The sequence below is a fragment of the Ascaphus truei genome, chromosome 21 (assembly GCF_040206685.1).
Source record: "Ascaphus truei isolate aAscTru1 chromosome 21, aAscTru1.hap1, whole genome shotgun sequence".
Classification (NCBI taxonomy): Eukaryota; Metazoa; Chordata; class Amphibia; order Anura; family Ascaphidae; genus Ascaphus; species Ascaphus truei.
The window spans coordinates 13,365,009-13,389,851 of record NC_134503.1 but is presented as its reverse complement, the minus strand read 5'-3'; the positions used below and the strand labels follow the sequence as shown (position 1 = coordinate 13,389,851).

Here is a 24,843-nt window from a genome sequence, read left to right as displayed (position 1 = left end):
AGTGTGCTCCTGTTCGCCGCGTCCGGTTTACAGCACTGTTCACCGTCAGTGCTGGCGCCAGCTACGGTGTCCTCGAGCAGACACACAACTTCTGGTCCAGGTCTCTGCACACACAACGCGTTTCGGATAATTAAATCCTTCGTCGGGCGTCATGTCAATTATCTGAAACGCGTTGCCCCTGATGAAATCACCTAAGTGTGAAGAAACGCGTAGGGACTGCTATTGTGAGCTAGTGACAGCTATCACACCAGACCTACCTACACTCTGGACTCTAATAAGACTCTGAGACACTGCCACGCGCTGACGATCTATCCCCCAAGGTCCTGCTACTTTTTTCTCCTATCCGGAACCCCTGTATGATTCGGTTTGTTTCCGGACGATTTGATTCGGTTTGTTTCCGGACGACATCAGGAGAAGCTGTGCGTTTTCTGAAGCTCCTGCTGGACGGTAGCTCAGAGGTGCCAAGACCACACGTGGGAGAGAGACGTGTGAGCAGATGAGTGGAGTCCAGCGTCTGGTGAATGAGTATAACTCATTACATGCTTGATTTACCCTTTTTGTTTTGTGAGTTTAAATTTGTTGGATTTTTACTGGGAAAATTAAATTGTATTTTTTTCATATTACACTAGGATCGGGCGCTTTCTTTTTTCTCGTTTTTCATATATATATAGAAATCAAAAATGAATAGACGATACCATTATGTGGCTAACTAAATGCTTTTATTTGTACGAGCTTTTGAGATGCACTGATCTCTTCATCCAGCGATGTTACAGTGGATAAAGCAAGAAAGGTTTTTTACTTAAAAACAGTGCATCCTGGAATGTATCTGTGACTGAAGCCTATCCCTCCCCCCTGTGCAGTATGCCATTTATGACTTAAGGGGTTAAATGGTCCCTGAATGTTAGTGATGTAAGAGTGTGTGTGTTTGTATGTGTATGTGTGTAAACATAAATGTACAATGAGCCCACAATATATACAGCGCTTTACAAAAGGTGTGTGTGGATGTATCTATTAAGCTAAGCTAACAGCTCTCTCTCACACACACACTCTCAGAGACACTCTCTCTCGCTCTCACACACAGTCACTCTCTCACACAGACACTCTCTCACAGTCACTCTCTCACTCTCTCACACAGTCACTCTCTCACACAGTCACTCTCTCACAAAGACACTCTCTCTCACAGACACCCCCCCCCCCAGCACAGTGTACACATGACGTCCTCCCCGGAAGGGGCGTTGCCAGGACCTGACACCCGGAAGTGTCCGTTACCTGAGGCCTGAGAGGAGTCCAAGCGCTTCCGGCGGGGAGAGTGTGTCCGTGTCCGGGCTGCCCCGGCGGTGTGCGGAGGTAACGGGGGCCCGGGGGGAGGACAGCCGTTATAGCATCATATATATCAGCCAGGAGATGTGTGTATTGTCTATATATAGCTGTGTGTGTATCCATCTACAGTATATAGCCGTCTGTGTATCCATCTACACTACAGTATATAGCCGTCTGTGTATCCATCTACACTACAGTATGTAGCTGCCTGTGTGTGTGTCGGTGTATCCATCTATCGTATATAGCTGCGTGTGTGTATCCATCTACAGTATATAGCTGCCTGTGTGTATATCCATCTGCAGTATATAGCTGCCTGTGTGTATATCCATCTACAGTATATAGCTGCCTGTGTGTGTATATCCATCTACAGTATATAGCTGCCTGTGTGTGTATATCCATCTACAGTATATAGCTGCCTGTGTGTGTATATCCATCTACAGTATATAGCTGCCTGTGTGTGTATCCATCTACACTATATAGCTGCCTGTGTGTCTATATCCATCTACAATATATAGCTTAGCTGCCTGTGTGTGTATATCCATCTACAGTATATAGCTGCCTGTGTGTGTATCCATCTACAGTATATAGCTGCCTGTGTGTGTATCCATCTACAGTATATAGCTGCCTGTGTGTATATCCATCTACACTATATAGCTGCCTGTGTGTATATCCATCTGCAGTATATAGCTGCCTGTGTGTGTGTCCATCTACAGTATATAGCTGCCTGTGTGTGTGTCCATCTACAGTATATAGCTGCCTGTGTGTGTGTCCATCTACAGTATATAGCTGCCTGTGTGTGTGTCCATCTACAGTATATAGCTGCCTGTGTGTGTGTCCATCTACAGTATATAGCTGCCTGTGTGTGTCCATCTACAGTATATAGCTGCCTGTGTGTGTGTCCATCTACAGTATATAGCTGCCTGTGTGTGTCCATCTACAGTATATAGCTGCCTGTGTGTGTGTCCATCTACAGTATATAGCTGCCTGTGTGTGTGTCCATCTACAGTATATAGCTGCCTGTGTGTGTGTCCATCTACAGTATATAGCTGCCTGTGTGTGTGTCCATCTACAGTATATAGCTGCCTGTGTGTGTGTCCATCTACAGTATATAGCTGCCTGTGTGTGTGTCCATCTACAGTATATAGCTGCCTGTGTGTGTCCATCTACAGTATATAGCTGCCTGTGTGTGTGTCCATCTACAGTATATAGCTGCCTGTGTGTGTGTCCATCTACAGTATATAGCTGCCTGTGTGTGTATCCATCTACAGTATATAGCTGTGTGTGTGTGTATCCATCTACAGGATATAGCTGTGTGTGTATCTATCTACAGTATATAACTGCCTATCTATATAGTGTGTGTGTATGTATGTGTGTGTGTGTGTGTGTGTATATATATATATGTATATATATATATGTATATGTATATGTGTGTGTATATATATATATATATATATATATATATATATATATATATATATTCTACGAGACTATATTGAAGTGTCAGATCAGTGATGCTAAAAATGAGTATAGTCATTCATTAGGTGCCAGTGTATTGTGCAGAGCTGTGTGTGACCAGGATGAAAAAATAAATAAAAAGGCTGATTATTACACTAAGTTTGACACAAACTGCTAGTGAAGTCCGTTCTAAGACCGCGCTTATAGTGCCGGCGACACTGACGTCACCCTGCGGTTGCTGGAAAAGTCAAATTGAAGTGACTTCCAGCGATCACGACCAGGCCGTCGCACCTACTGCAAGCGCACGCAACGGCATCAATACATTTGTTTTGACACGGCGTCGCCGGCACTATAAGCGCAGGCTTAGAGCTGAAAATCTAAAAGGAAGGGGGGAGGGAGGAAATTGGAATTATATCAGATTGATCCTAGTCATGAAGGTAATTTGTATTATTTCCATACAGAGAGATGCAAATACCAGGATTTACATGAAAATCAGACCGGATCAGCGGGAGGGGATCTGATTAGTTCTCTATCCCCCCTAAAAAAAAATGTTTTAAGGATAGAGGATTGATTAGTGTATGAGGCACTTAGGCTGGAATTCACAAAGTGCCAATGTGGGGTATCTCCCCTCATCCAAAGAGAACTTATATTGATTTGAATGGTACTTAAATTGTAAGCTCTGTGGGGCATTGATTCTCTTCCCTATTGTTTTATGTCTGAAGCGCTTTTTCCCATTATCTGTTATGTCACGTGTATGTATTTATATAGCGCCAATAATGTACATTGCGCTTCACAGCAGTGAGGCACATGACATAATCATATCACACACAATGGGAATAAGCGCTTCAGACATGAGGGTAACATTAGGAAAAGGAGTACCTGCCCCGAAGAGCTGACACTTTAAGTGATAAGTAGGAAGAACGTACAGAGACAGGAGGAAGGTGTTCCGGTAAGTGCGTCTGTGAGGGGCTAAGGTCAATGAATGAGATGTATAGTATCAGCCATGGAGCTACTCATATGCTTCGTTAAGGAGGTGTGTTCTAAGATGGGTCTTAAAGGTAGATAGAGAGGGTGCTAGTCGGATATTGAGGGTAAGGGCATTCCAGAGGTGTGGGCCATTGTGTGAGCGATTTTAGGTTGGAGAGGGCTTTAGATCCAAAAGGGCTAGATAAAAGACACCCTTGAGCAGATCGCAAGAGGCAGGTGTATAGCGATAAAATAGGGCTGAGATGTAAGGAGAGGTGTGTGTGTGTGTGTGTGTGTGTTTTTTTTTTTTTTACGGGATTTGATAGCAAACCAGGAGAGGGATTTTAGCAGGAGAGAGTAAAGTGATTCTTGTAGCAGCGTTTAGAATAGATTGAAGGGGAGGCAGGAAGGGCGGACAGCAGAAGATTACAATAGTCGAGACGGGAGAGAATGAGGGCCTTCGTTAGTTTTAGCAGTAGAGCAACAGAAGAAAGGACTTATCTGCAACGTTAGCGATGAAAAAAAGGTGTATTGTAACTCGTTACGTACCTGTACAGTTATATATCTATACAGTATATACATGGCAGTATGGGAGGAAACATTACAGATGACATAATATCACATTCCATAGCAGTTGAAAATACTTATTCTTGATGTTAATTTCGTAAGTTTAACCTACCTTCAACATACTGCCATTTCTTTATTCTGTTCATTCCTATACGAGTTGACATTTATACTTTGTCTTCCTTCCGGGCAGATTTGTCAGCTGACGTGGCTGCACAAGCTATTTCTTCACATATCTTCAACAGGTCCCCTTCATGAGGAACATCATATTGCACTTTGCTTTTTAAACACGTCCCAAATCTCTGTCCTATCTAGAAAGTCCGCACAAGATTACCTGCTGTGTTCCTAGTGCTGTTCCATTTGTTTTTTGGTCTGTAACCCTTTTAGTCACCTTTTTTTATGGTTATAGCATAGTAATGAATAAAAACAACTAACAAACTAAAATCCTATTGCTTCACAAGCTGGAGGAGTTCCCTAGCTATAAATTACCACTCTGATTTCACTGCTCTCCCGAAGACTCAATACCATGTTTTTTTCTTTTAGATTGTAAAACAAGGCTACTGCTTTTGTCTCTCTACTAGAACTCATTCCCACTCAATTGTTCATTTCACCACCAGTATTTTAAACAATCTGCATAAGGTGCCCAATAAGAGTCATGGTACTATAATCATTAATTTTGCTTATTTTTAGGTTTGTGTCATAGTATGTAGTGCTTTTCTGGGTCATTTGCTAAAGATGCCTTTGTTGGTGTAATAATGTTAAAGAATGCATCCCAGTCCTCTCGTTAATCCCGGTTGAAGATGCATCATTTAAGAGCTTCAAATGATTATTTATTTATTTATAAAATATTTTACCAGGAAGTAATACATTGAGAGTTACCTCTCGTTTTCAAGTATGTCCTGGGCACAGAGTAAAACAAATAATACATGGTTACAAGTACAGTTACATAAATGAACAGGGTATACATTAAAAGAACATAAACTGGTGGTGGATGTGAGAGTCTCTGGTATGCTGTTCCAGTTTTGGGGTGCACGGTAGGAGGAGGAGCGGCCGGATACTTTGTTGAGCCTTGGGACCATGAACAGTCTTTTGGAGTCTGATCTCAGGTGATAAGTGCTGCATGTGGTAGGGGTAAGGAGCTTGTTCAGATAGCTGGGTAGCTTGCCCATAAAGAATTTAAAGGCAAGGCAGGAAACGTGAACTTTGCGCCTAGACTCGAGTGATGACCAATCTAGTTCTTTTAGCATTTCGCAGTGATGTGTGTTGTAGTTGCATTGGAGAACAAAACGACAATTTAAATTTTTTATTTTATTTATTTATTTATAAAATATTTTACCAGGAAGTAATACATTGAGAGTTACCTCTCGTTTTCAAGTATGTCCTGGGCACAGAGTAAAACAAATAATACATGGTTACAAGTACAGTTACATAAATGAACAAGGTATACATTATATACAAGACATTGCGTGCACAGTTAAAGAAAATATATATTATGAGCGTATGAAACAGTTACAGACCAGATTAAAGTGTGAGACAGCCTTAGATTTGAAAGAACTTAAGCTGGTGGTGGATATGAGGATATGAATTGTAGAGGGTGTCAAGTTTGCTAAGGTGGGTTTGAGGTGCCGAGCCATATACTATGTCTCCATAGTCAATAATTGGCATTAGCATCTGCTGTGCGATACGCTTTCTGACCAGGAGACTTAGGGAGGATTTGTTCCTGTAAAGTACCCCTAGTTTGGCATAGGTCTTGGTTGTCAGGGTATCAATGTGCATCCCGAATGTTAAGTGGGAGTCAAACCATAAGCCCAGGTATTAAAAACTAGTGACGGGTTAGGGTGGTGTTAGCGTTGGTTCTAATCAGGAGTTCAGTCACTGGAAGCTTTAAAAATTTATATATAACACTGATGTGGTTGATAGTTGATCACTTTTGATACTCACCTTGTGAGATGAAGAATGTATTAGAAGTGTGTACCGGTTAAGCAATGTCCTTTAGCAAACGGAACAAACACGAAGTGCATAGAGCATCAACAGCTTGTTTGATATTCTTTAGTAACCACAGAAAGCTTTCCTGAGATCACACCACCAGCAGGAATTAGGTGTGACATGTTTATTGTGAGTTTTTAAACCTGATGTTACCTGCAAACAGTACCTGCTTTGTTCCCCAAGCTTCTGGCCCCTAGAAATGTTTGTGCTGCGCGATAGGGATTGTGATATTTAAATGTGGCCTTTGATACAGGGTGAGATATAGCTAGCATATAGTGCTGATACCAGATTATATTGCGTGTCCTGGATTTGTTGTCTCATGTACAAAGTATTTATCAGACAGGGTTGGTACACAGACTCATTTTTGTATCCTGTCATTGAGGATTGCCAAACACTCCTGTTAAATACCACAGACTGTGACCCACGTACTGTATACTCTCGTGAGGAGCCTCTTCATTCCTGCCTCACTCAATTTTGAGTTATGTATTTTCGTGTGTATTAATAACTAGCTGAGAGACCCGGCGTTGCCCGGGATGTAAATGCGTAATAGGTAGTATTATTTATAAATCGTGGAACAATAGGTGACCGTTTGTTGTAAAGGTTGGATAATAATATTGAAAAGAAAGATGGAAGAAAATGTAATACGATGTTGTATAAAAATGGTTTATTGTAACCACATCACAGTACAATGTATATTTTGGTGCCATAAGTGATGTAAAAATCTGAGTCGTGTGTCCTGCTAGGGTGTGAGGCGGCGGGTGGCGCGTGGGTTGTGAGTGCTGTCTGCGAGTGGGGGTCCTGCTAGGGTGTGAGGCGGCGGGTGGTGCGTGGGTTGTGAGTGCTGTCTGTGAGTGGGGGTCCTGCTAGGGTGTGAGGCGGCGGCTGGCGCGTGGGTTGTGAGTGCTGTCTGTGAGTGGGGGTCCTGCAAGGGTGTGAGGCGGCTGGCGCGTGGGTTGTGAGTGCTGTCTGTGAGTGGGGGTCCTGCTAGGGTGTGAGGCGGTGGGTCAGTGATGTCGGTGCGTAGGGGCGGGAGGCAGCAGGTGTGTGTGGCGGCAGGTATGTGTCGAGTGTGGCGGGTGTCTGTTGAGTGCGTGCAGCGGCTGTGAGGCGGTGGGTGAAAGGCAGAGGCGGCCGGAGTAAGGGCGGGTGAAAGGCAGAGGCGGGGGTTGGGAGGCGGTAAGGCGGGCATGAAGGCGAAGGGCGGCGGGAAGGGGAGGAGGGGGTGGTGGAGGGGGGCAAGGGGTGGAGGAGGGGGGCAAGGGGTGGAGGAGGGGGGCAAGGGGTGGAGGAGGGGGGCAAGGGGTGGAGGAGGGGGGCAAGGGGTGGAGGAGGGGGGCAAGGGGTGGAGGAGGGGGGCAAGGGGTGGAGGAGGGGGGCAAGGGGTGGAGGAGGGGGGCAAGGGGTGGAGGAGGGGGGCAAGGGGTGGAGGAGGGGGGGAAGGGTTAGAGGGAGGGGGGGGAAGGGTTAGAGGAGGGGGAGGGGGTGGGAGGGGAAAGGGGAAAAAGAGGTGGAGGGGGGGGAAGAGGAGCGGAGGGGGGGGGTGGAAAGGGGAGCGGAGGGGGGGGGAAGGGGGGTGATGGGGGGGGGTGGAGGGGGGGGAGATAAATGGGGAGGTGAAGGGGGGTGGAAGGGAGAAGTGGAGTGAGGGGAGGTGATCGGGGGTGAGGGGTGGGTGAGGGGAGGTGAAGGCCGCTCACTCACCCGTCCGGCAGGTCCCACGTGGATCTGAGGCGGGAGGCAGCGTGTTGTGGCCGCTCCCCCGCTGTGTCCCGGGCGCTCACTCGCTCCCCCGCTGACTGTAGCGGCGCCGGGGGGGGGGGTATCGGGGAGACACTGACACTGGAGGGGAGGGGGGGTGGAGGGGAGGTGAAGGGGGGGTGGAGGAGATGTGAAGGGGGGTGAAGGCCGCTCACTCACCCATCCGGCAGGTCCCACGTGGATCTGAGGCGGGAGGCAGCGTGTTGTGGCCGCTCCCCCGCTGTGTCCCGGGCGCCGCCATCTTGGGTACTCGGCGCCGCGAGGCAGCCTGCCTGGCCACTGGCTGTTCCCCCGCCGGGGAGGGGTGAGTTGTAGCGCCGGGGAGGGGGGGGGCATGTATATGTGTGGGGGGGGGAGAGGTGGGAGATATAGAGGGGGGTCTCGCACGGCCGCTGACACTGGGTGGGGGGGGGGCGCTGAAGGGGTAATAATAGTGTGTGTGTCCCGCTGACTGTAGCGGCGCCGGGGGAGGGGGGGGGGGGCGGGGTGAAAGCGCGGGAGACACGGGGAGAGGAGGAGGTGCGCGCGGGTGCTGCTAACACTGTGAGCTCCGCTAATGTAGGTAACACCCCCCCTACACACGTGTGTGTGTGTCTGTCACTGTGTGTGTGTCTGTCACTGTGTGTGTGTCTGTCACTGTGTGTGTGTGTGTCCCTGTGTGTGTGTGTGTCCCCCTGTGTGTGTGTGTGTGTCCCTGTGTGTGTTTGTGTCCCTGTGTGTGTGTCCCTGTGTGTGTGTGTGTCCCTGTGTGTGTGTGTGTGTGTCCCTGTGTGTGTGTGTCCCTGTGTGTGTGTGTCCCTGTGTGTGTGTGTCCCTGTGTGTGTGTGTCCCTGTGTGTCCTTTGGCCCGTCACTCCGCCTCAGGCCAATGAGAGGTGTGCGGGGGCGGGCGGGCCAAGGGACCAATGAGATTTCCCCTAGGGACACCGGACATCCAGGCAGGCAAACATACAGTGCTTTCACTAATATAGTATAAGATATGGCGTTCCAGAGGTGTTTAATATAATTTGTTCCATTTTTTTGGGGGTGGGGGGGACCCAGGCAATCAGTATACTTTCTCTAACATTGCATCTGTTTTGAATTTTAGAATTAGAGATCCGCGTGGAGGAAGTGGTCTGTCGTATAATGTGAATTCTCAGTGGCCTAGATTAAAGGAACTTCATATTGTGACCATGAGTGTACAGTAGGTGAGTATTGCAGTATTAATGCTAATCGATTCATAGCCGCTGTGCTGAAGATAACACACAAAAACAAGAACGGTTGGCAGCTCCTTGAGGTCAGCCGGTGGTTAGGCAAGTTTAGCATGCAACTGTGTATTCTGTTATTAAAATATATAGATATGGTAGGGGACTGGTGCTCAAAAATACTAGGACCTATATCCTTATGTTGAAAGGAGAAGAGCAAAACACTGGGTAATGATTAATAAAATAATCAAGCACTAAACCTATAGGGGGGCTCTAAAACACCCTGAAGGTGGGGGTACGTGTGCGGAGACACTTCCCCCTCCTCATTGGGTTGGCCCCAGGTAAACGTACTCACGAGACTCCCAGTAGCTCTTTCCAAAGCGTGCAGCTGTAACCAGGTCAGGAGAATCCAAATGCAGTGTGTGTGCAGCGCACAGCAAAGAAGTGAGAGAGAGCAGGTCTGGCAAAATACACTCTTTTTAACGGAAAGCCATAAAATAGAGGGTTGCAGCCCTTCTACACGTTTCGTGCAAGTTGTGCACTTTATCAAGAAGTTCTTGCAACCCTCTATTTTATGGCTTTCCATTAAAGAGTTTATTTTGCCAGACCTGCTCTCTCTCACTTCTTTGCTGTGCGCTGCACACACACTGCATTTGTTATTAAAAATATACCTGTATATCGTATCTAATATTGTTAAATTATATATAAATATTTTTAAACAGCATTTTAATGGGGTGTTCTGTAGGGTTACACCACTCTACGTGTAACTTTGTGGAAACCCTGCTTCGTGAGATATTTACTGTTTCAGTTGTCGGGGTGTTTCTCCTCTGTAAGGCAATGAAAATGGCCGCTAAATATCTCGCGCCACAGATGGGGGGAAACTGAGATAGAGTTGCCTCTCTTTGCCAGGGGTGGCCACCAACAGGTTAGTTTTTCAGAATGTCCCTGCTTCAGCACAGGGGGCTCTATCAGTGGCTCAGTCGAAGCCACTCCTGCAATATGCTATGCATAAGAATCATATTTAGCTGTGTGGAAGGAATTAAAACATACACAATGCACACTTCCACCAATTGAATTGGCTGTGGAGAAGTGTAGGTTTGTCGCAGGTTTTAATTAGTTCTTCTTAGACGTTGCTGCACACAATTTTTCCAGACCTCACAAGTCTCTTCTTTATAGTGCCTCTGAATGGACATGAGAGGTTTCAAAAGTGTGATCATTCCTAATACATACAAATGTACATATTCTGAACGGTAACGTTCATGGCAAACTGCGACACGCGCAAACTTAAAGAATTTGCAACACAACAATCCAGAGAAGAGAGCTGCTGCTGAGGAAAATCCGACCTTCAGTTCTCCCCCGGAGTAGGGCTGAATTTCCGGGCACTGCTACTAGTAAATGAATCCGCTGCCCCTGAACTCACTCTGATCAGGGAAGTTATTACCGTCCTGTTAGAGCAGTGATTCCCAACTCAAATCTTCATGGACCACTTTTTAAGGCTATCCTAACATTAGGAAAAAACTGGGCATAACAGCACGTAGACCAGTGTGTGTGTGTGTGTGTGTGTGTGTGTGTGTGTGTGTGTGTGTGTGTGTGTGTGTGTGTGTGTGTGTGTGTGTGTGTTATAATAAAGTCCAATGGTTGGAGTCGGGAGGTAAAAAGTAACTTGAGGGTAGTTTAACCAGTTCATATAGTCCACTTGATCATGCGAGTAGTTTGTAGAAATATATGAATATGGTGACTCTCAGGAATTAGTGGAAGCTAACATGTGCTTACTCCAAGTGGGATTTATGGTATAATAAGGGAAGACATAGCCGGTAAAGCTGCGCTAACCTGTTCACCACCACACTTATAGGAGATAACCACTTAGAGTGTGGGAATAATAATAGCATTGATCATATTGTGAAGACAAAGGAACATAAACCCAGATATGGGTGGTACTCACAGAATGGCTTTTGTTCTTGGCTCCGGAGCGTGTCACCAGCACAAGGCGGTGATAGTTGTAGGTCCCAGGATGTGTGAGGCGGCTGTGCACCGCCTGTGCACCGCCTTTCTCATCCTGGGACCTACAACTATCCTCACATTAGCACAGGTGGCCCAATCATTGTGACTGAAGCAGGGGTATCTTTAACCTGCACTGTTAGCGGTCCTTGAGGACTAGATTTGGGAGCCACTGGATTAGAGAATTTAGGGATTAGTAAACACTTGATAGTAGAGGGAGGTTATGCCAATGTAAATCTTTAAGGGGGGGTACTTTGTCTGAACTATGAGTTGCGTCCCAAAACGTTCTGATCAGCCACTTTAGACTATGTAGAATTGACCTGTACGGGTTCTACAATCTTTGGATGAGTTTTAAGTGTATATGCTCCAAACCAATGTCTATTTTTATTTCCTGGAATAGTGGGTTAAAACAGAGAGGCGTTGATTCAGTGATTGCAGCTACTGTCTTGTACATAGAGGGCTCGGGCCTAGCTGGCGGCACGATCTGAAACAGAATATCTGGAAAACATTTATTAATATTGTAACGGTAGAGGGTAGGCAGCTACATTAATAAAGGTCAGGCCCGGCTGGCTGAAACCGTATGTCAAGGGCTGAAGTGTTAGCTCTTGGGTCTAGTTAGGCGCCCTAATGTATTCTCCTTTATTTCTGTTCCCATTTTACGGTCCCCTACAGGAATGTAAGATAGGGATTCCCGGTATAGTTAGGATCCCTGTTGGGAAATAGCTGCAAGACAGCGACTTTGGGAGCAGGAGATTGAGGGTGGATATTAGGGAGCAACTAGGGTTAAAAGTGTATTTAGTGTTGCTGACCAGGGTAGCCGGTAGTACTGTTATGTTACCCGCAAATAGTGTATAATTTGCGGGTACCCTTCTGTTCATAAGGACAGGGAGGGTTATGGAAGTCTCATGTCCTGACCTGTTTATGGGCTTTACCTGATCCCCTTGTCCCAAAAACATGAAACTTTGGGAGTGTAAGTTTTAGGTGGGATATTTGGGTCGAAATGTATTGCTTTTGTTTGCAGGAGTTCGGGGGACAAGTTACCGGCTGTCCAGTAATTCTCCCCGATGTGCATGCATGATTTGCGGGTACGCGAGGTGAAATACACCAGGGCTCTCCATTGTCCCCCAGAATCCTGGTTTTCGGGCCCAGGTATCTCCGACCCATTTCCCTCACAGATATAAGATTCCCCAAGGTCTATACTTTATTAAAATATGTTTTATACTGTATGTATAAATTTCTATGCCGCCAGTCTGGGCATTTACATAGGTGCCAGGATGTCTGCATAGATGTTGAAGTTCGAAGGAGGTCCAGAGAACAGGGGGCACCCCACAGGAGCCCCTTTGTAACTGCCAGACCTGATGGAGCCTGCCCAGTGGGTGGGATATGAATTAGCTGGGGGAAGTTGCTGCTTTTAGACGCGTTTCCCATTAGCTAATTCATATTTCACGCCCCATCTCTGACATCAGCAGCCAGGTGAGCCCCGCTCTGATTGGCTGATGGGAAAGGTTCCTACGCTCTGATTGGATGCTAGTCCCTGTTCCGTGTGGGCATAGGACACCAAAGTCTATGTAAGGGGCTGCCCCAATCAGAGAGCTCTCTCTCTGTCTTCCAGACTTGCAGGTAACCTCGGCAGGTTTTCCCAGGTGTTTTGCTCGCAATAGCAAAGCACTAGGCATTTTGGGATGCCAGGGAAGCCTAGCTGAGGACCAGTTCTGAGGAATAATGTTACTTGTTCCAGGTTTATTCCAGTGACGTGTAGCGGACAGGGTAAGCCTTTGCTGAAGCAGGCGCCCTGCACCTAGTTGAGGCTAGTTTTCAACCCCAACCCCCCAGTGAGTGTGTATTCTGTCTGTATTTTGTATTTCATAGTGTGTACGCGGGTTTACCCGAATAAACCTCATTTTATGCCACCATCTTGTTTTGCCTATTGAATGATCCCAGAAAAATATAAATGTGTTAAAAGTTCTGGTCTCCCATGACATATATTTTTAGATTGGAGCCATTTACACAATTTAGATTAAATAATAGTTGGATGGCCGTATTTCCCATTCTTTATGCATTGATGTGGTGCATACAAACTCCTTCCGTTTTATAAATGGCTTTGGCTCTTTATTTCCAATACTAGAGACTTTTTTGCTTTGTCCCTTTTTTCACCTTTCTCCTACACCGCCTTGCTTGCAGAAGAGGGGTAATAGCCTAACAAAGTGCGGAGTAAATGGTGTCGTCTTTTTAACCCAGTCTGGGGAAATATTCAATCCTTTTTCATATTCAATCAACATAATGTTCTTTGGTTTAGATTTGAGAGGAAATCTGTTTAGCTGTCACCACATCAAGCAATATCTGTCAAAGCAAAAGAAATGCATGAATATTCAGCACTTAGTTAATTATATTTCAAGCTGTTGATTGATCATTTGGATGTACTGTTTGTCACATGCTTGTGCTTTTCTTCTTCTTTAGTATTAATTTGAATAAGCCCAATGTAGAGTCGTCTGTTTAGTAAGCCATAACTTCACAGTCATGCTGTGTCCACATTGGTAATTTAAAGTACCCAGTAATGTTAAAGCAGCTTTTCTTCCGTCTTGAAAATGCATGTCGTGCCTCTTCTAATATTGCACTTTAATCAACCCAGGGCTTCTGCATCTTACAGAAATATCATTTTAAAGCCGCTCTATAATATGAAACTTTCGCCAAGTCTGCTGCATTGACACGATTGGACTCTTGTCCACAATAATCACCAACTAGAGCAGGGGTGGCCAACTCCAGTTCTCAAGGACCACTAACGTGTCAGTTTTAAGGATATCCCTGCTTCAGCACAGATGGCTCAGTCAACGACTGAGCTATTGATTGAGCCACCTGTGCTGAAGCAGGGATATCCTGGGAGCCTGACCTCTTGGTGGCCCTTAAGGACTGGAATTGGCCATCCGTGAACTAGAGGGTCCTTATGCAAAGTAGTTCCTGTGTCGATTGTTGGTCATTGGGGTTGTTCATCCACTTTAAAAAGTAAACGTTAAAATTTAAATGATTGAAATTGTAAGTTCCATATTGCTTCATTAAGGGAGTCCCAAATATTTCATATGACAATGAGAAACCTGCCATTTACCACTGAGATAAAGGACTTATGGTAAACTTCAGACATGATATTTACCAATCTCCCTTTTATCTCCACCCTAATGACTAATTGGTAGTTACCCCAAGGAATGGCGGGATTTATGGGACTTGAATGAACCTAACTGGCAGTTTTGATTCCCGATCATAAAGGCTCATACTGCCACTTCCCTGGTGCAGCACTGCTTACTGGGTCACTCGCCTTCAAGTGGCGCATTGGGTTTTGTTTTGAAGAACACTGAAAAAGTTCAGAGATTAAGCAACGCCTTATTTACTGGACAAACAAAGGACCTCTGCTTTAAATAATCTAGGTCGCACTGTTGGGTTAAAATATGTACTGTGAGACATTTAAATTCAAGATGGACAACATCATTTGGGAGTCATCATAGAAACTCCAAAATAAAGTTTCATTAAGTGCTGCTCAAGGGTTATAGTTTACGGCTCTGGTGCTGCATTCATATGTTGCCCATTGTTTTGTAGGGTTCCTAATTGCCTAGCTAGTTTTGTTTGGTGAAGCAAATGGGCACTTTTCCAAACCTATTTTTAACTTCATGTACTCCTACAATCTGTCATTTTTTCTAACTATTAGCACGTGCCTCTGATACAGCTACGGAAAAAAGTGTCTGAATGTGTTTTTGTTAATTCTTATGACAATAAGTGTAGGTTTCTTTTACCCCTTTAGTGTTTGAGGTTTGCAATATATTTGCAAACATCTCTGAAAATGTGTAGTCGTGCAAACCATCGTAAGCTTCAACTCCTAGCACAGAGACATCATAAACAGCATAAAATCAATGCAATCATTCCGCTACTCGCATTTATTTATAAAAAAAAATTACCAGGAAGTAATACATTGAGTTACCTCTCGTTTTCAAGTATGTCCTGGGCACAGAGTTAAGACAAATAATACATGGTTACAAATACAGTTACATAAATGAACAGGGTATACATTATATACAAGACATTGCATGCACAGTTAAAGAAAATATATATTATGGGCGTATGAAACAGTTACAGGCCAGATTAAAATGTGAGACAGCTTTAGATTTGAAAGAACTTAATCTGGTGGTGGATGTCAGTCTCTGGTAGGTTGTTCCAGTTTTGGGGTGCATGGTAAGAGAAGGAGGAAGGTCCGGATACTTTGTTGAGCCTTGGGACCATGAACAGTCTTTTGGATTCTGATCTCAGGTGATAAGTGCTGCAAGTGTTAGGGGTGCGGAGCTTGTTCAGATAGATGGGTAGCTTGCCCAGAAAGAATTTAAAGGCAAGACAGGAAAGGTGAACTTTGCGCCTAGACTTTAGTGATGACCAATCTAGTTCTTTGAGCATTTCGCAGTGATGTGTGTTGTAGTTGCATTGGAGAATAAAACGACAAATTGAATTGTAGAGAGTATCAAGTTTGCCAAGGTGGGTTTGAGGCAATAGTACTATCCTGTCCCCAACAGAGGAGCCACTGTCAATGTATTTTTTTTTTTTTTACCATGGCTCAAAGGGAAAACTTAGACCAATCAGTCTTCTGTCCTTTCTTTGGAGCTTGAAATTCTTAGTGATATCTGTTAACATGGTCTCATGAAACTGATTGATTGAACTTTGTTGCTTTGGCTCTTCTTGGGAATGTATTCCATTTAGAGTGGTCCATGCACAGGATACTACATGTAATTAGTTTACGTTTGCCCAACATTAATCTATGCTTTCTTGTAGGACTCTACTAAATTTGGAATGAAATGGAGCCTGGATCAAGCTCTTTCCGTGTTGAATTCCCTAACTTCTCCAACACCATTTTGCAAAAGTTAAACCAGCAACGTCAGCTGGGACAGTTATGTGACATCTCCATTGTAGTTCAAGGCCACGTCTTCAGAGCTCACAAAGCTGTCCTGGCAGCCAGTTCCCCGTACTTTTGCGACCAGGTACTACTGAAAAACAGCAGGCGAGTAGTTCTGCCTGACATGATGAATCCCAGAGTATTTGAGAATATCCTCTTGTCCGCTTACACTGGAAGACTGGCACTCCCTGCTAATGAGATTGTAAGTTACCTAACAGCAGCAAGCTTTCTTCAGATGTGGCATGTTGTCGATAAGTGCACAGAGCTTCTGGAGGGTAACCCAACACTATTATGTCAGAAAACAAACCTCAGCAACGACCATCAGTCCCCCAGCAGCAGCAACTACAACTGCCTTAATGAAAGCTTCGAGCTCGGGACAGGTGGCCAACCTGATTTCCGAAAGAGCGAAGAGTTAAGAGATGGTGAAAAAGAGGAAGAAAGTCCAAAAGATGATGAGCTGTCTTCTCAAATCACAGAGCACGAGTACCTTCCTAGCAATTCTTCTACGGAACACGACCAGCTCAGCACCGAGATGACGAGTCAGGATGGAGAGGAAGGGGCTAGTGACAGTGCAGAATTTCATTACAGTCGCCCACTGTACATTAAACCGAGCATTATGTCACACAAACGATGGATCCATGTTAAACCAGAGAGGTTTGAGCAGGACTGTGAAGGGGTAGCGGTAAACCCTGCTTATGAAGACCAGGTTTCAGAATCCATAAACACTGTTCAGGTTGAAGCTGCAATTCAGTCTTCAGGAGTTGGCGATGGTTATGACTTCTGTAATAAAAAAGCAGGAGAAGTAAACAGCCGTAGCAATGACAACCATTATGACGAGCAAGTCGACTTCTACGGTGCTTCCATGGAAGAGTTTTCTGGAGAAAGAGAAGATCATCCCGAGGATCAGGGAGCAGAGAACACAGCAGCAGGATTTGGGGAGGGCATTGAAGTGGCTGCAGGCATTAAAGAGGAAACCTCGCCATCTGGTTTCACAGCTGTTGTTTACAAACTCTACCCCTGCCAATGCGGTAAAAGTTTTACGCACAAGAGTCAGAGGGACAGACACATGAGCATGCATCTTGGTCTGCGGCCTTATGGCTGTGGTGTCTGTGGTAAGAAATTTAAAATGAAGCATCACCTTGTGGGGCATATGAAAATCCATACGGGGATAAAGCCCTACGAGTGCAATATCTGTGGTAAACGCTTTATGTGGCGGGACAGTTTTCATCGGCATGTAACTTCTTGTACTAAATCATACCATGCTTCAAAGGTGGAGCAGACTCCTGCTGAGAGCTAAATAACATGCGTGTGTGTGTGTGTGTGCGCATGTGTGTGTGCGCATGTGTGTATATGCTCCCCCCACCCATCATGTTACAGTGGCAACCTCTATTAGTATGTTTAAATTGCAGCAGCCTTTTTAGATGCAGTGTGTGTGGGGGTTAAGCATTTGCAGAGTACAACTACAGAATTTAATATGGTTCACACTACTGAATACAGAAAATTACAACAAAAAAACAGTTTTCATTCAGCTGAGGGAATTGCAACTGTCCCCTGAATAATTGCACCACCGATCTTAGTTTAACCCCTGCAGTGAACAGAAGGCATTTGACACGCTGTTCTTGCCTTTTGCAGCGGAGGGGTTAGTCGTTGGTTATTGGTACTGCATCAAAGTTGAAGTTTCTTTCCATTCATCACCAAACTGATGAGAGCAATAAGTAATGTGGAAGGCCACCTGCCAAATATGCACATTTTCTGTCTGTTCCGAGTACGTACGGTGCATTAACAAAGAAATAGACACTGAATCCATGTTAGACAGGTTCAGAGATGTTATGTTTAACACATGCACATAATGCATTAGTACCAAATGGCCAACATCGCAGGAACATCTGTTCTTGTCTATTGAAATCTAGTTAAATAAGTGCAAGCCTTTTTCTGTAAGATTCACATAAGAAATCATTAGACCGGGGGGGGGGCCTACACCTTTTTTTTGTTTTGGCAGAGGCACCCCTGCTTTGCAGACCTCACTCACCCCCTCCTCACTTGCACACACCCAACACACTCACCCACCCTCTTCTTACGTATATGTTAATACCCCTTTTGCTGAACACACTCCACATTTGCCATCCCCCTTCTCACACAACACTCCCTTTTAATCATAAACACCACATTCACCCCCCCCCCCCCCCCATCTCTGACTGCACCATACACTTCTCCCACCCAACAAAAAGCACAACTCTCCCTCACCCTTTCCACATAACCATCAGGCACCATCACAGTCTCTCCTCCCCCCTTCGCTCCCACCTCATAGCATGGCAGCTGCTCAGCGGGTGCAACCTGCACTGGCTGGGGATGAGGCGTCTCTCCTCTGTGCCGGGCTGAGAGGGGAGAGGCGGATCACAGCCTCTGCGTCTTCTGGCAGCTTAGCCGTTTATAACGGATGTCTGCCTAAAGTGCTGCACCTTAAAATTAAAAAAGCTTGAATATCACCTTTAAAAGCATGGGAAATGTGTGAAAGCTTGTCATATTTTATTTTTAACGAAGTATTATTTAGTGCACCATTAAGGAGTTGGAAAGTGTAATAATGTACAATATGGCACTTTGGCAAAGTGTAGCCCACAATCTAGGTTTGTCCTCTTTGTGTAAATAAAGTACCTGGTTTCGGACATAAAACACAAAGATAGATTAACACCGAAATCTTAAAAATATCGTTTTGAATGTTTTTGTTCAGTTGAGACCACCTTGAGTACTTAAAAGGCTTCATTGCCACACACTGTGACCAATAACCAGGACTACATCAACACTTATGAGTGTTGAGTAGTAGTGTCACAAGTGGCCATGATCTATACATTTGGGAAGGACGCAGCCAGTGACCAATAATTTGTGACAATCATCCAGTGAGCTGCCCCTTGGTTAGCACCTACATACCAAACTCTCCTTTGTCGAACGTGCCTACAAAATGTATTTTCATTCTGCAATGCACAAACCTTTCGTCATCGTAGTAACCCTCGCTCAGGAAAGTGAAATAACCACGTTCAAAAACTAGAGGGGGTGTTGTAGAAAAGGTTTTTAAAGCTTCTTTGGTCAACTGAATATTCCTGACCATTTATATCTGTTCAATATTAATGATATTTTGTGTGGTCGTGGTCAATAGCACTACGTTTTAGGGGCACAGTAGAATCTGAAATTGTAAGATGCATTATATATATAAAAAAACACTTTTTTTGTCATGTACAGTTTATATGGAAATAAGCTCAAATAGTTAGCACATACTTGAATATTTTAAGTGTCACATTGTTGTTTTTAAGGGTATTTGTAATGTTGTAAATTAAACTTAAAACTTGCTTTGAATAGGTTGTCGGCACATAGGTTAATAGTTAAATAACTTGAGTACAGCGATTGTCAGCAGTCCATCTAGGGGGGGCGGACATTAAATCTCTTTAGTTGAAAGTACACAGGGTTCAGTTTATGGTAAATAAAACAGAAACAGAAGCTCATTGTGCCTGTATACACGAGATTGCAAATTGTTTTTATCACCAGATTAAAGATTTCAGTATTATTTCAAACAACTAGGTGTCAATCATCTGCGCTTTAACTTATTAAACAGGCCACACCCATGAGGTCACTTTGGTCCTAGGGGGGCTGTCTCTTTAAATGGGGTTGGAGTGATTTGACAGCTTTGCATTGATGTATTGGCCATGTTTGGAGGATGCTGGTACTGTACTTAATGGAAGCAGTTACACGACCACACATAATGATGGGACGTATTCATGTTTAGCATTTCTTGCCATCATTTTTTTCTTGCACTCGTATCCCCACTAAAAAGTAGTCTTGATACCCGTCCCCCATGGTGTGAAGCATTTGTGCTAGCATCATTCTTTCCTCCCATCCGTTCTGTTACAAGAGACACTTTAAGGAATCCGCTTGCAGCGTTGACACTTTTTATATTTTAATTGGGATAGTGTGTGTGTAAAATCCAGCTTTTGTTGGTTCATCAAATCCAAAATTCAGCCTGAAGCAGCAGTAGGTTGACTTTCAACTAGTAGTGTGAAAAGTACTGGCAAATTGAGCAGTGTATTAAAACAGTAGATATTTGGATGGAACAGCATAGTTCCTGTAATCCACTAATCTTTATTAACGCTTTGGGTAAGCATAGTGCATGGGTGGGCAACTTCAGTCCTTAAGGGCCACCAACAGGTCAGGTTTTCAGGATATCCCTGCGTCGGCGCACGTGGTGCAGTCTTTGACTGAGCCTCTGATTGAGCTACCTGTGCTGAAGCACGGATATCCTGAAAACCTGACCTGTTGGTGACCCTTGAGGACTGAAGTTGACCTCCCCTGGCATTGGGTGAGGATAAGGGTTAAAAAAAAATTGATTGACAAATACTTGGAGGCCCCTAGGAAATGCAACTGCTCTTATTTTTATTGCGTATGCGTTACATCTCCGCTATTAGTATGGCTAGATTTGTGTGGCGACGACGGTTAGACTGTTACATTCTTAACAAGTGTGTTTTCTTTCCAGATACATGGGTATTGCACCTTTTAAACTGGTAGCGACTGTCCTTGATTAACTTTAAAGAAGAATTGGTTAGATTAATCCTTTTATCACCTTTTTTTTTCCCCAGGTAGACTAGAAATACAGACAGGCTCCGTATGAAAGTCCTGGAAAGGTAGTACACAGACTTTGTTCACCCTTTACTAAGATGAGCTTTTGCTGTGAAGCAGCCTTGCAGCAATAGGTTTATTTTGTAAAATAAAAAATAAGCTCCTTGCTTACTTGTGGATGCTCTGTTTCAAGTCCTTTCTGCTCTTCTGGTTAAGATCTGTTTCATCACCCAGCTCTTTAGCGCTTATTAAAGATGGAAACCGGAGCTCACGTTTTTTTTCTATGCCCGATTTAGACCGTCCAGAGACGGCATCAGAAAGAACACATCTTGCATTTCGTATATACATCATTTCTGATGTTGTACAATTTGAATATATGTAAACCGTGCTCGGAACCGATATGTCCTTGAATTTGTGAACATAATGAATCCCACTGTTTTATATTAGCCGATTTTCTGACAAGTGTGCCGCTTTGGCGACAGCATTGCAGAACAGACATCTGTTCGCCCACTGACTTCTAATTAATGCAAGAAAGCACTTTGTATTTATTCTGTATACTTATTTGTATATTTGCCTTCATAGACTGATATTGCGCCCTCGTTTCAACAACTTCTTAATGGGCTCTTGTTTTATGCTAGGTATTTTAAAAATCCAGCAATTATGTTTTTTTCCTTTCGTTTTCTTACTGTTGATATATTTATTTGCCAATATTGATTTTTTTTTTGTGCATTTAAAATTAAGCCCATTTAGCTTGTTTTGGGTTAATTTCAAGAACCATTTTGTTGGAAACGATGCAGCTTTCAGACAATCTAATATAACTTTTGTCTAGTTTGATTTTCTTATCTTAGTAGATTTCGTGGCATATCTGGTTGAGAATTCAGCAATGTTAAGGTCTGTTTACACATTTAAAAGTAGAGGAAGAAAATTGCATAAAAATATATACATTTCCAAACTATCCATTCCTTGAGTTTCTCTTTAACCTTATACCAGGGTTGCCTTGAACATTGAGTTATCATCTTTTCTTTGTTACAATCTCCTACAACAATGGGCAACTTTAGTCCTCAAGGGCAACCAATGCGTCAGGTTTTCAGTATATCTCTGCTTCAGCACAGGTGACTCAAAGACTGAGCCACTGATTGAGCCACCCCTGCTGAGGCAAGGATATCCTGAAAACCTGGCCTGTTGGTGGCCCTTGAGGACTGGAGTAGGCCACTCCTGCACTACATGTTCCGTTTTGCTGGAAGTGGTGGAGTTACAGAACTAGAAATTCCAGTCAAATATCCCAGGTCCCACAGGCCAATAGGAAGATGAGTGTCATTGGGGTGATGATGTTGCAGCTTCCTATTGGACAGCTGTTTAAATATCCATGAGGCAACACTGGCACCTAAACCAGTAAGTATCTTGGGGCAAGGTTTTCCCCAGAGCTAAAAACCGCATGGTTCAGCTCAAGAACCCTCTCTGCGTCAATTATTCATTCGTTGCCAAGATCTCGGGCACCGGTCAGGGGAAATAACTTTTAAGGACCTGTAAATCGTTCACCCTATTTTAACTGTATTCAAACAGTTGATAAAACGCCTGTGTTGGAGAAAATAAAATTGGAATGATTGTATGGGTAGATTATCTGCAAAGCTTTCTCTCTTTATTCTTTAACATGCCTAGAAAGTGTGCTTTGAGGTTATATATTAAGATCTCCAGGTGGCCAAACTGGTGCGGAGCAATAGGATTTTTTCCTTGGGTATATTTGTTTTGCCGTCAGAATTCTCTCCCATTGATTACAGAAAAAGTAGCACTTGATTTAACCCTTATTCTCCTTCCTTTAACAAGCCCCCTTTGCTCAGACTTTCTTTGATTTATTAGTAATACAATAGTTTTGCTAAAATGTGTGACCATGCAAAGGCCTTTGCATTACATTTCCTTTCTCTTGCACACCTTACTGCAAAAACAACAAGAAATAATGGTCAAAAGCCTATAACGAATGATTTTACTTCATTTCATGTTCTGCTCACTGACCCAGCAATTGTGTGTGTGTTCCATTCTTAACATTGGACTCAAGGGGAAAAGTAAAGCTAATTTTCCATTTCCAACTCTCCATTTTGTTGAGAGAAGGCTAAAATAATCTAAAACGTCAACAAAACTCGTCATGGAAGATTTAAGATAGCTTTGTACTGGACATTCCTAGTGGTGCCGCATTTCCATTTGGTTGGTATCCGCCTATGTGTACGTTACTGATTCCAGCTGCTTATTATGGATTCTATGTTCATTGAGCCAGACTCTGGTGGCGATTTTTTACGTTCTCTGTAAATCGGATAATTCCTGTGTGCTGAAGTGGACAGAAACGTGTTACTTTTGTAGTACATTGCTGACCCCTTCAGAACGAAATATTGCCGTGTTGGCAAAGAACACAAATGAATGGTGAAAGCACCTTGTACCATATAGCGTGTACTATTTCTGTGATACCGAGCATTCTTTAACATGGAAAATTAGGGTAATCTGTTTAACATGCTGTACATCTAGCCTGTAAGCAATATACACATGGTAGGCCGTTTTGTGACAATACAGTAATGTCAATGGAAAAATACATATTGAACGGGGTACAAAAATATTTTTGTTAGTGCTGCTACTTTATCTACCAATTGGCAAAGGACTGTACCAGTTGGCTTCAGCCTACACTTTGGGTTGTATAAGACTTGCTGGCAGGGTCTGGAGAATATACTGAATTGTTTGACTTGGATGTAGATTTGTGGAAGGTACTAGTTTTGTGATTGCTGCCACATGGGGAAGATGTCCACGCAACATGCCAAAATTCCATTTTCAAGGCGATTGGGTACCTTTTTCATGAAGACAACTAGTCTAAAACTTGCCCATCCTTTTGATCCTGGACTAGCATGTGACGCAGCGGGTGTTAGGGTATTGGTGACCACCACAGGTCAAATCAGGTCACTTGCCCAGCTATTCAAAACTACTCATCTGCAAGCACCCAGGTATCTAAACATGGGGCTGCAAGGGGCAGCGTCCAATGCATTGTAGGCCCATCTGGCGGCAGTGTGGTTCAAGAAACAATGCTACATGGTGAACATCTTTTAAAGCAAGGGGTGAATAATTCTGGGCAGCTCTATTTCAACCCTTGTTGTCTACCAGTGGTTGGTTAGACACCCATACATTTGAAGACGGTGGCAAACTTTGTAAGTTTTTGACCTTCACTCTTGCACAACAGCCAAAAAGAGAAGCGTTGTTAGACTTGGGTACAGCACAGCTTATTAATCGTGTAAATATGATGGGGGTTCTTTATAATCCCTGGACTGTGCTAACGGAAGAAATCTAGTGGTTTAAGCTTCTTTCTATAGAGCTACCCTGTGGACCTTATCCAAAAGTAGCTGAATAACTGCCACATTGCAGCTCTAAAGATCTCCATCAAACCGCAGGATCAGTAAAGCTGGTCTGGTCAGCAACATGGCACTTAATGTCCCCACCACTGCTCTGTTTGCCTCTTATTTGCAACTCACAGTTCCTTTGTGATATAAGTTAACAGTAGCCATATGATAATAATAATAATGATGCAGAATAACAGCATTGCATTTGGGTCTCAAATTATTACTGTATCCATCTTTTAGTTACATTGTTTAAGATATAATTGTTGATATGTCAGTAGTCTTAAGGGGAAATGCTGGAATTGTATCCTTTACTATGTAATATACTGAATAATTTGTTTGGAAATGGTCATAATAACCAACCTTGCATTTGTTTTTGTTCACATGTATTTTTCTTCCACCATTTCACAAAGGAACGCTTTATTTTTTTAACAGTGTGTCTATTCCTTGGTAAGCTACATTATGGATTTATTATAAAATGTCATAATTGTGAAGTGCTTATCGTTTTTTTTTTTAAATTCTTGTTTTTACATTTTGTGACCCGCTGTACCTGTGATGCAGAGGCTGGATAGTTTCTTGTCTTTTAAATAATTTTTGCTGTCCCAATTGTACAGCTGGTTCTGTGTAATTTAATGTTACCTTTAATTATTTTCTTCTTATAGAAGAGACCCACGTTCTTTTGTATAACATGTATTAATAAATGTTATCTGTTACCTCTA

At 43.7% G+C, this 24,843-nt stretch overlaps 2 protein-coding genes across 2 annotated transcripts in view; both read left to right on the top strand.

Annotated features, from left to right (window-relative positions):
* Positions 1 to 1,207: 1,207 nt before the first annotated feature.
* On the top strand, positions 1,208 to 24,843 carry ZBTB43 (zinc finger and BTB domain containing 43). Its single transcript, XM_075579020.1, has 3 exons — positions 1,208 to 1,347; positions 9,136 to 9,235; positions 16,034 to 24,843. Exon 3 carries the CDS (start codon positions 16,057 to 16,059, stop codon positions 17,449 to 17,451), a length of 1,395 nt encoding a protein of 464 aa, XP_075435135.1. The 5' UTR covers positions 1,208 to 1,347; positions 9,136 to 9,235; positions 16,034 to 16,056; the 3' UTR covers positions 17,452 to 24,843.
* ZBTB34 (zinc finger and BTB domain containing 34) overlaps positions 17,129 to 24,843 on the top strand; it is a 47,547-nt gene continuing 39,832 nt past the window's right edge. The window contains exon 1 of the mRNA XM_075579018.1: positions 17,129 to 17,266. Coding sequence (XP_075435133.1) covers positions 17,249 to 17,266 — 18 coding nt within the window. The 5' untranslated portion in view covers positions 17,129 to 17,248. The remainder of the gene's footprint in view (positions 17,267 to 24,843) is intronic.

Excerpts from the sequence above, each read along its gene's own strand:
- ZBTB43 (XM_075579020.1), top strand. The coding sequence starts at position 16,057 with ATGGAGCCTGGATCAAGCTCTTTCCGTGTTGAATTCCCTAACTTCTCC.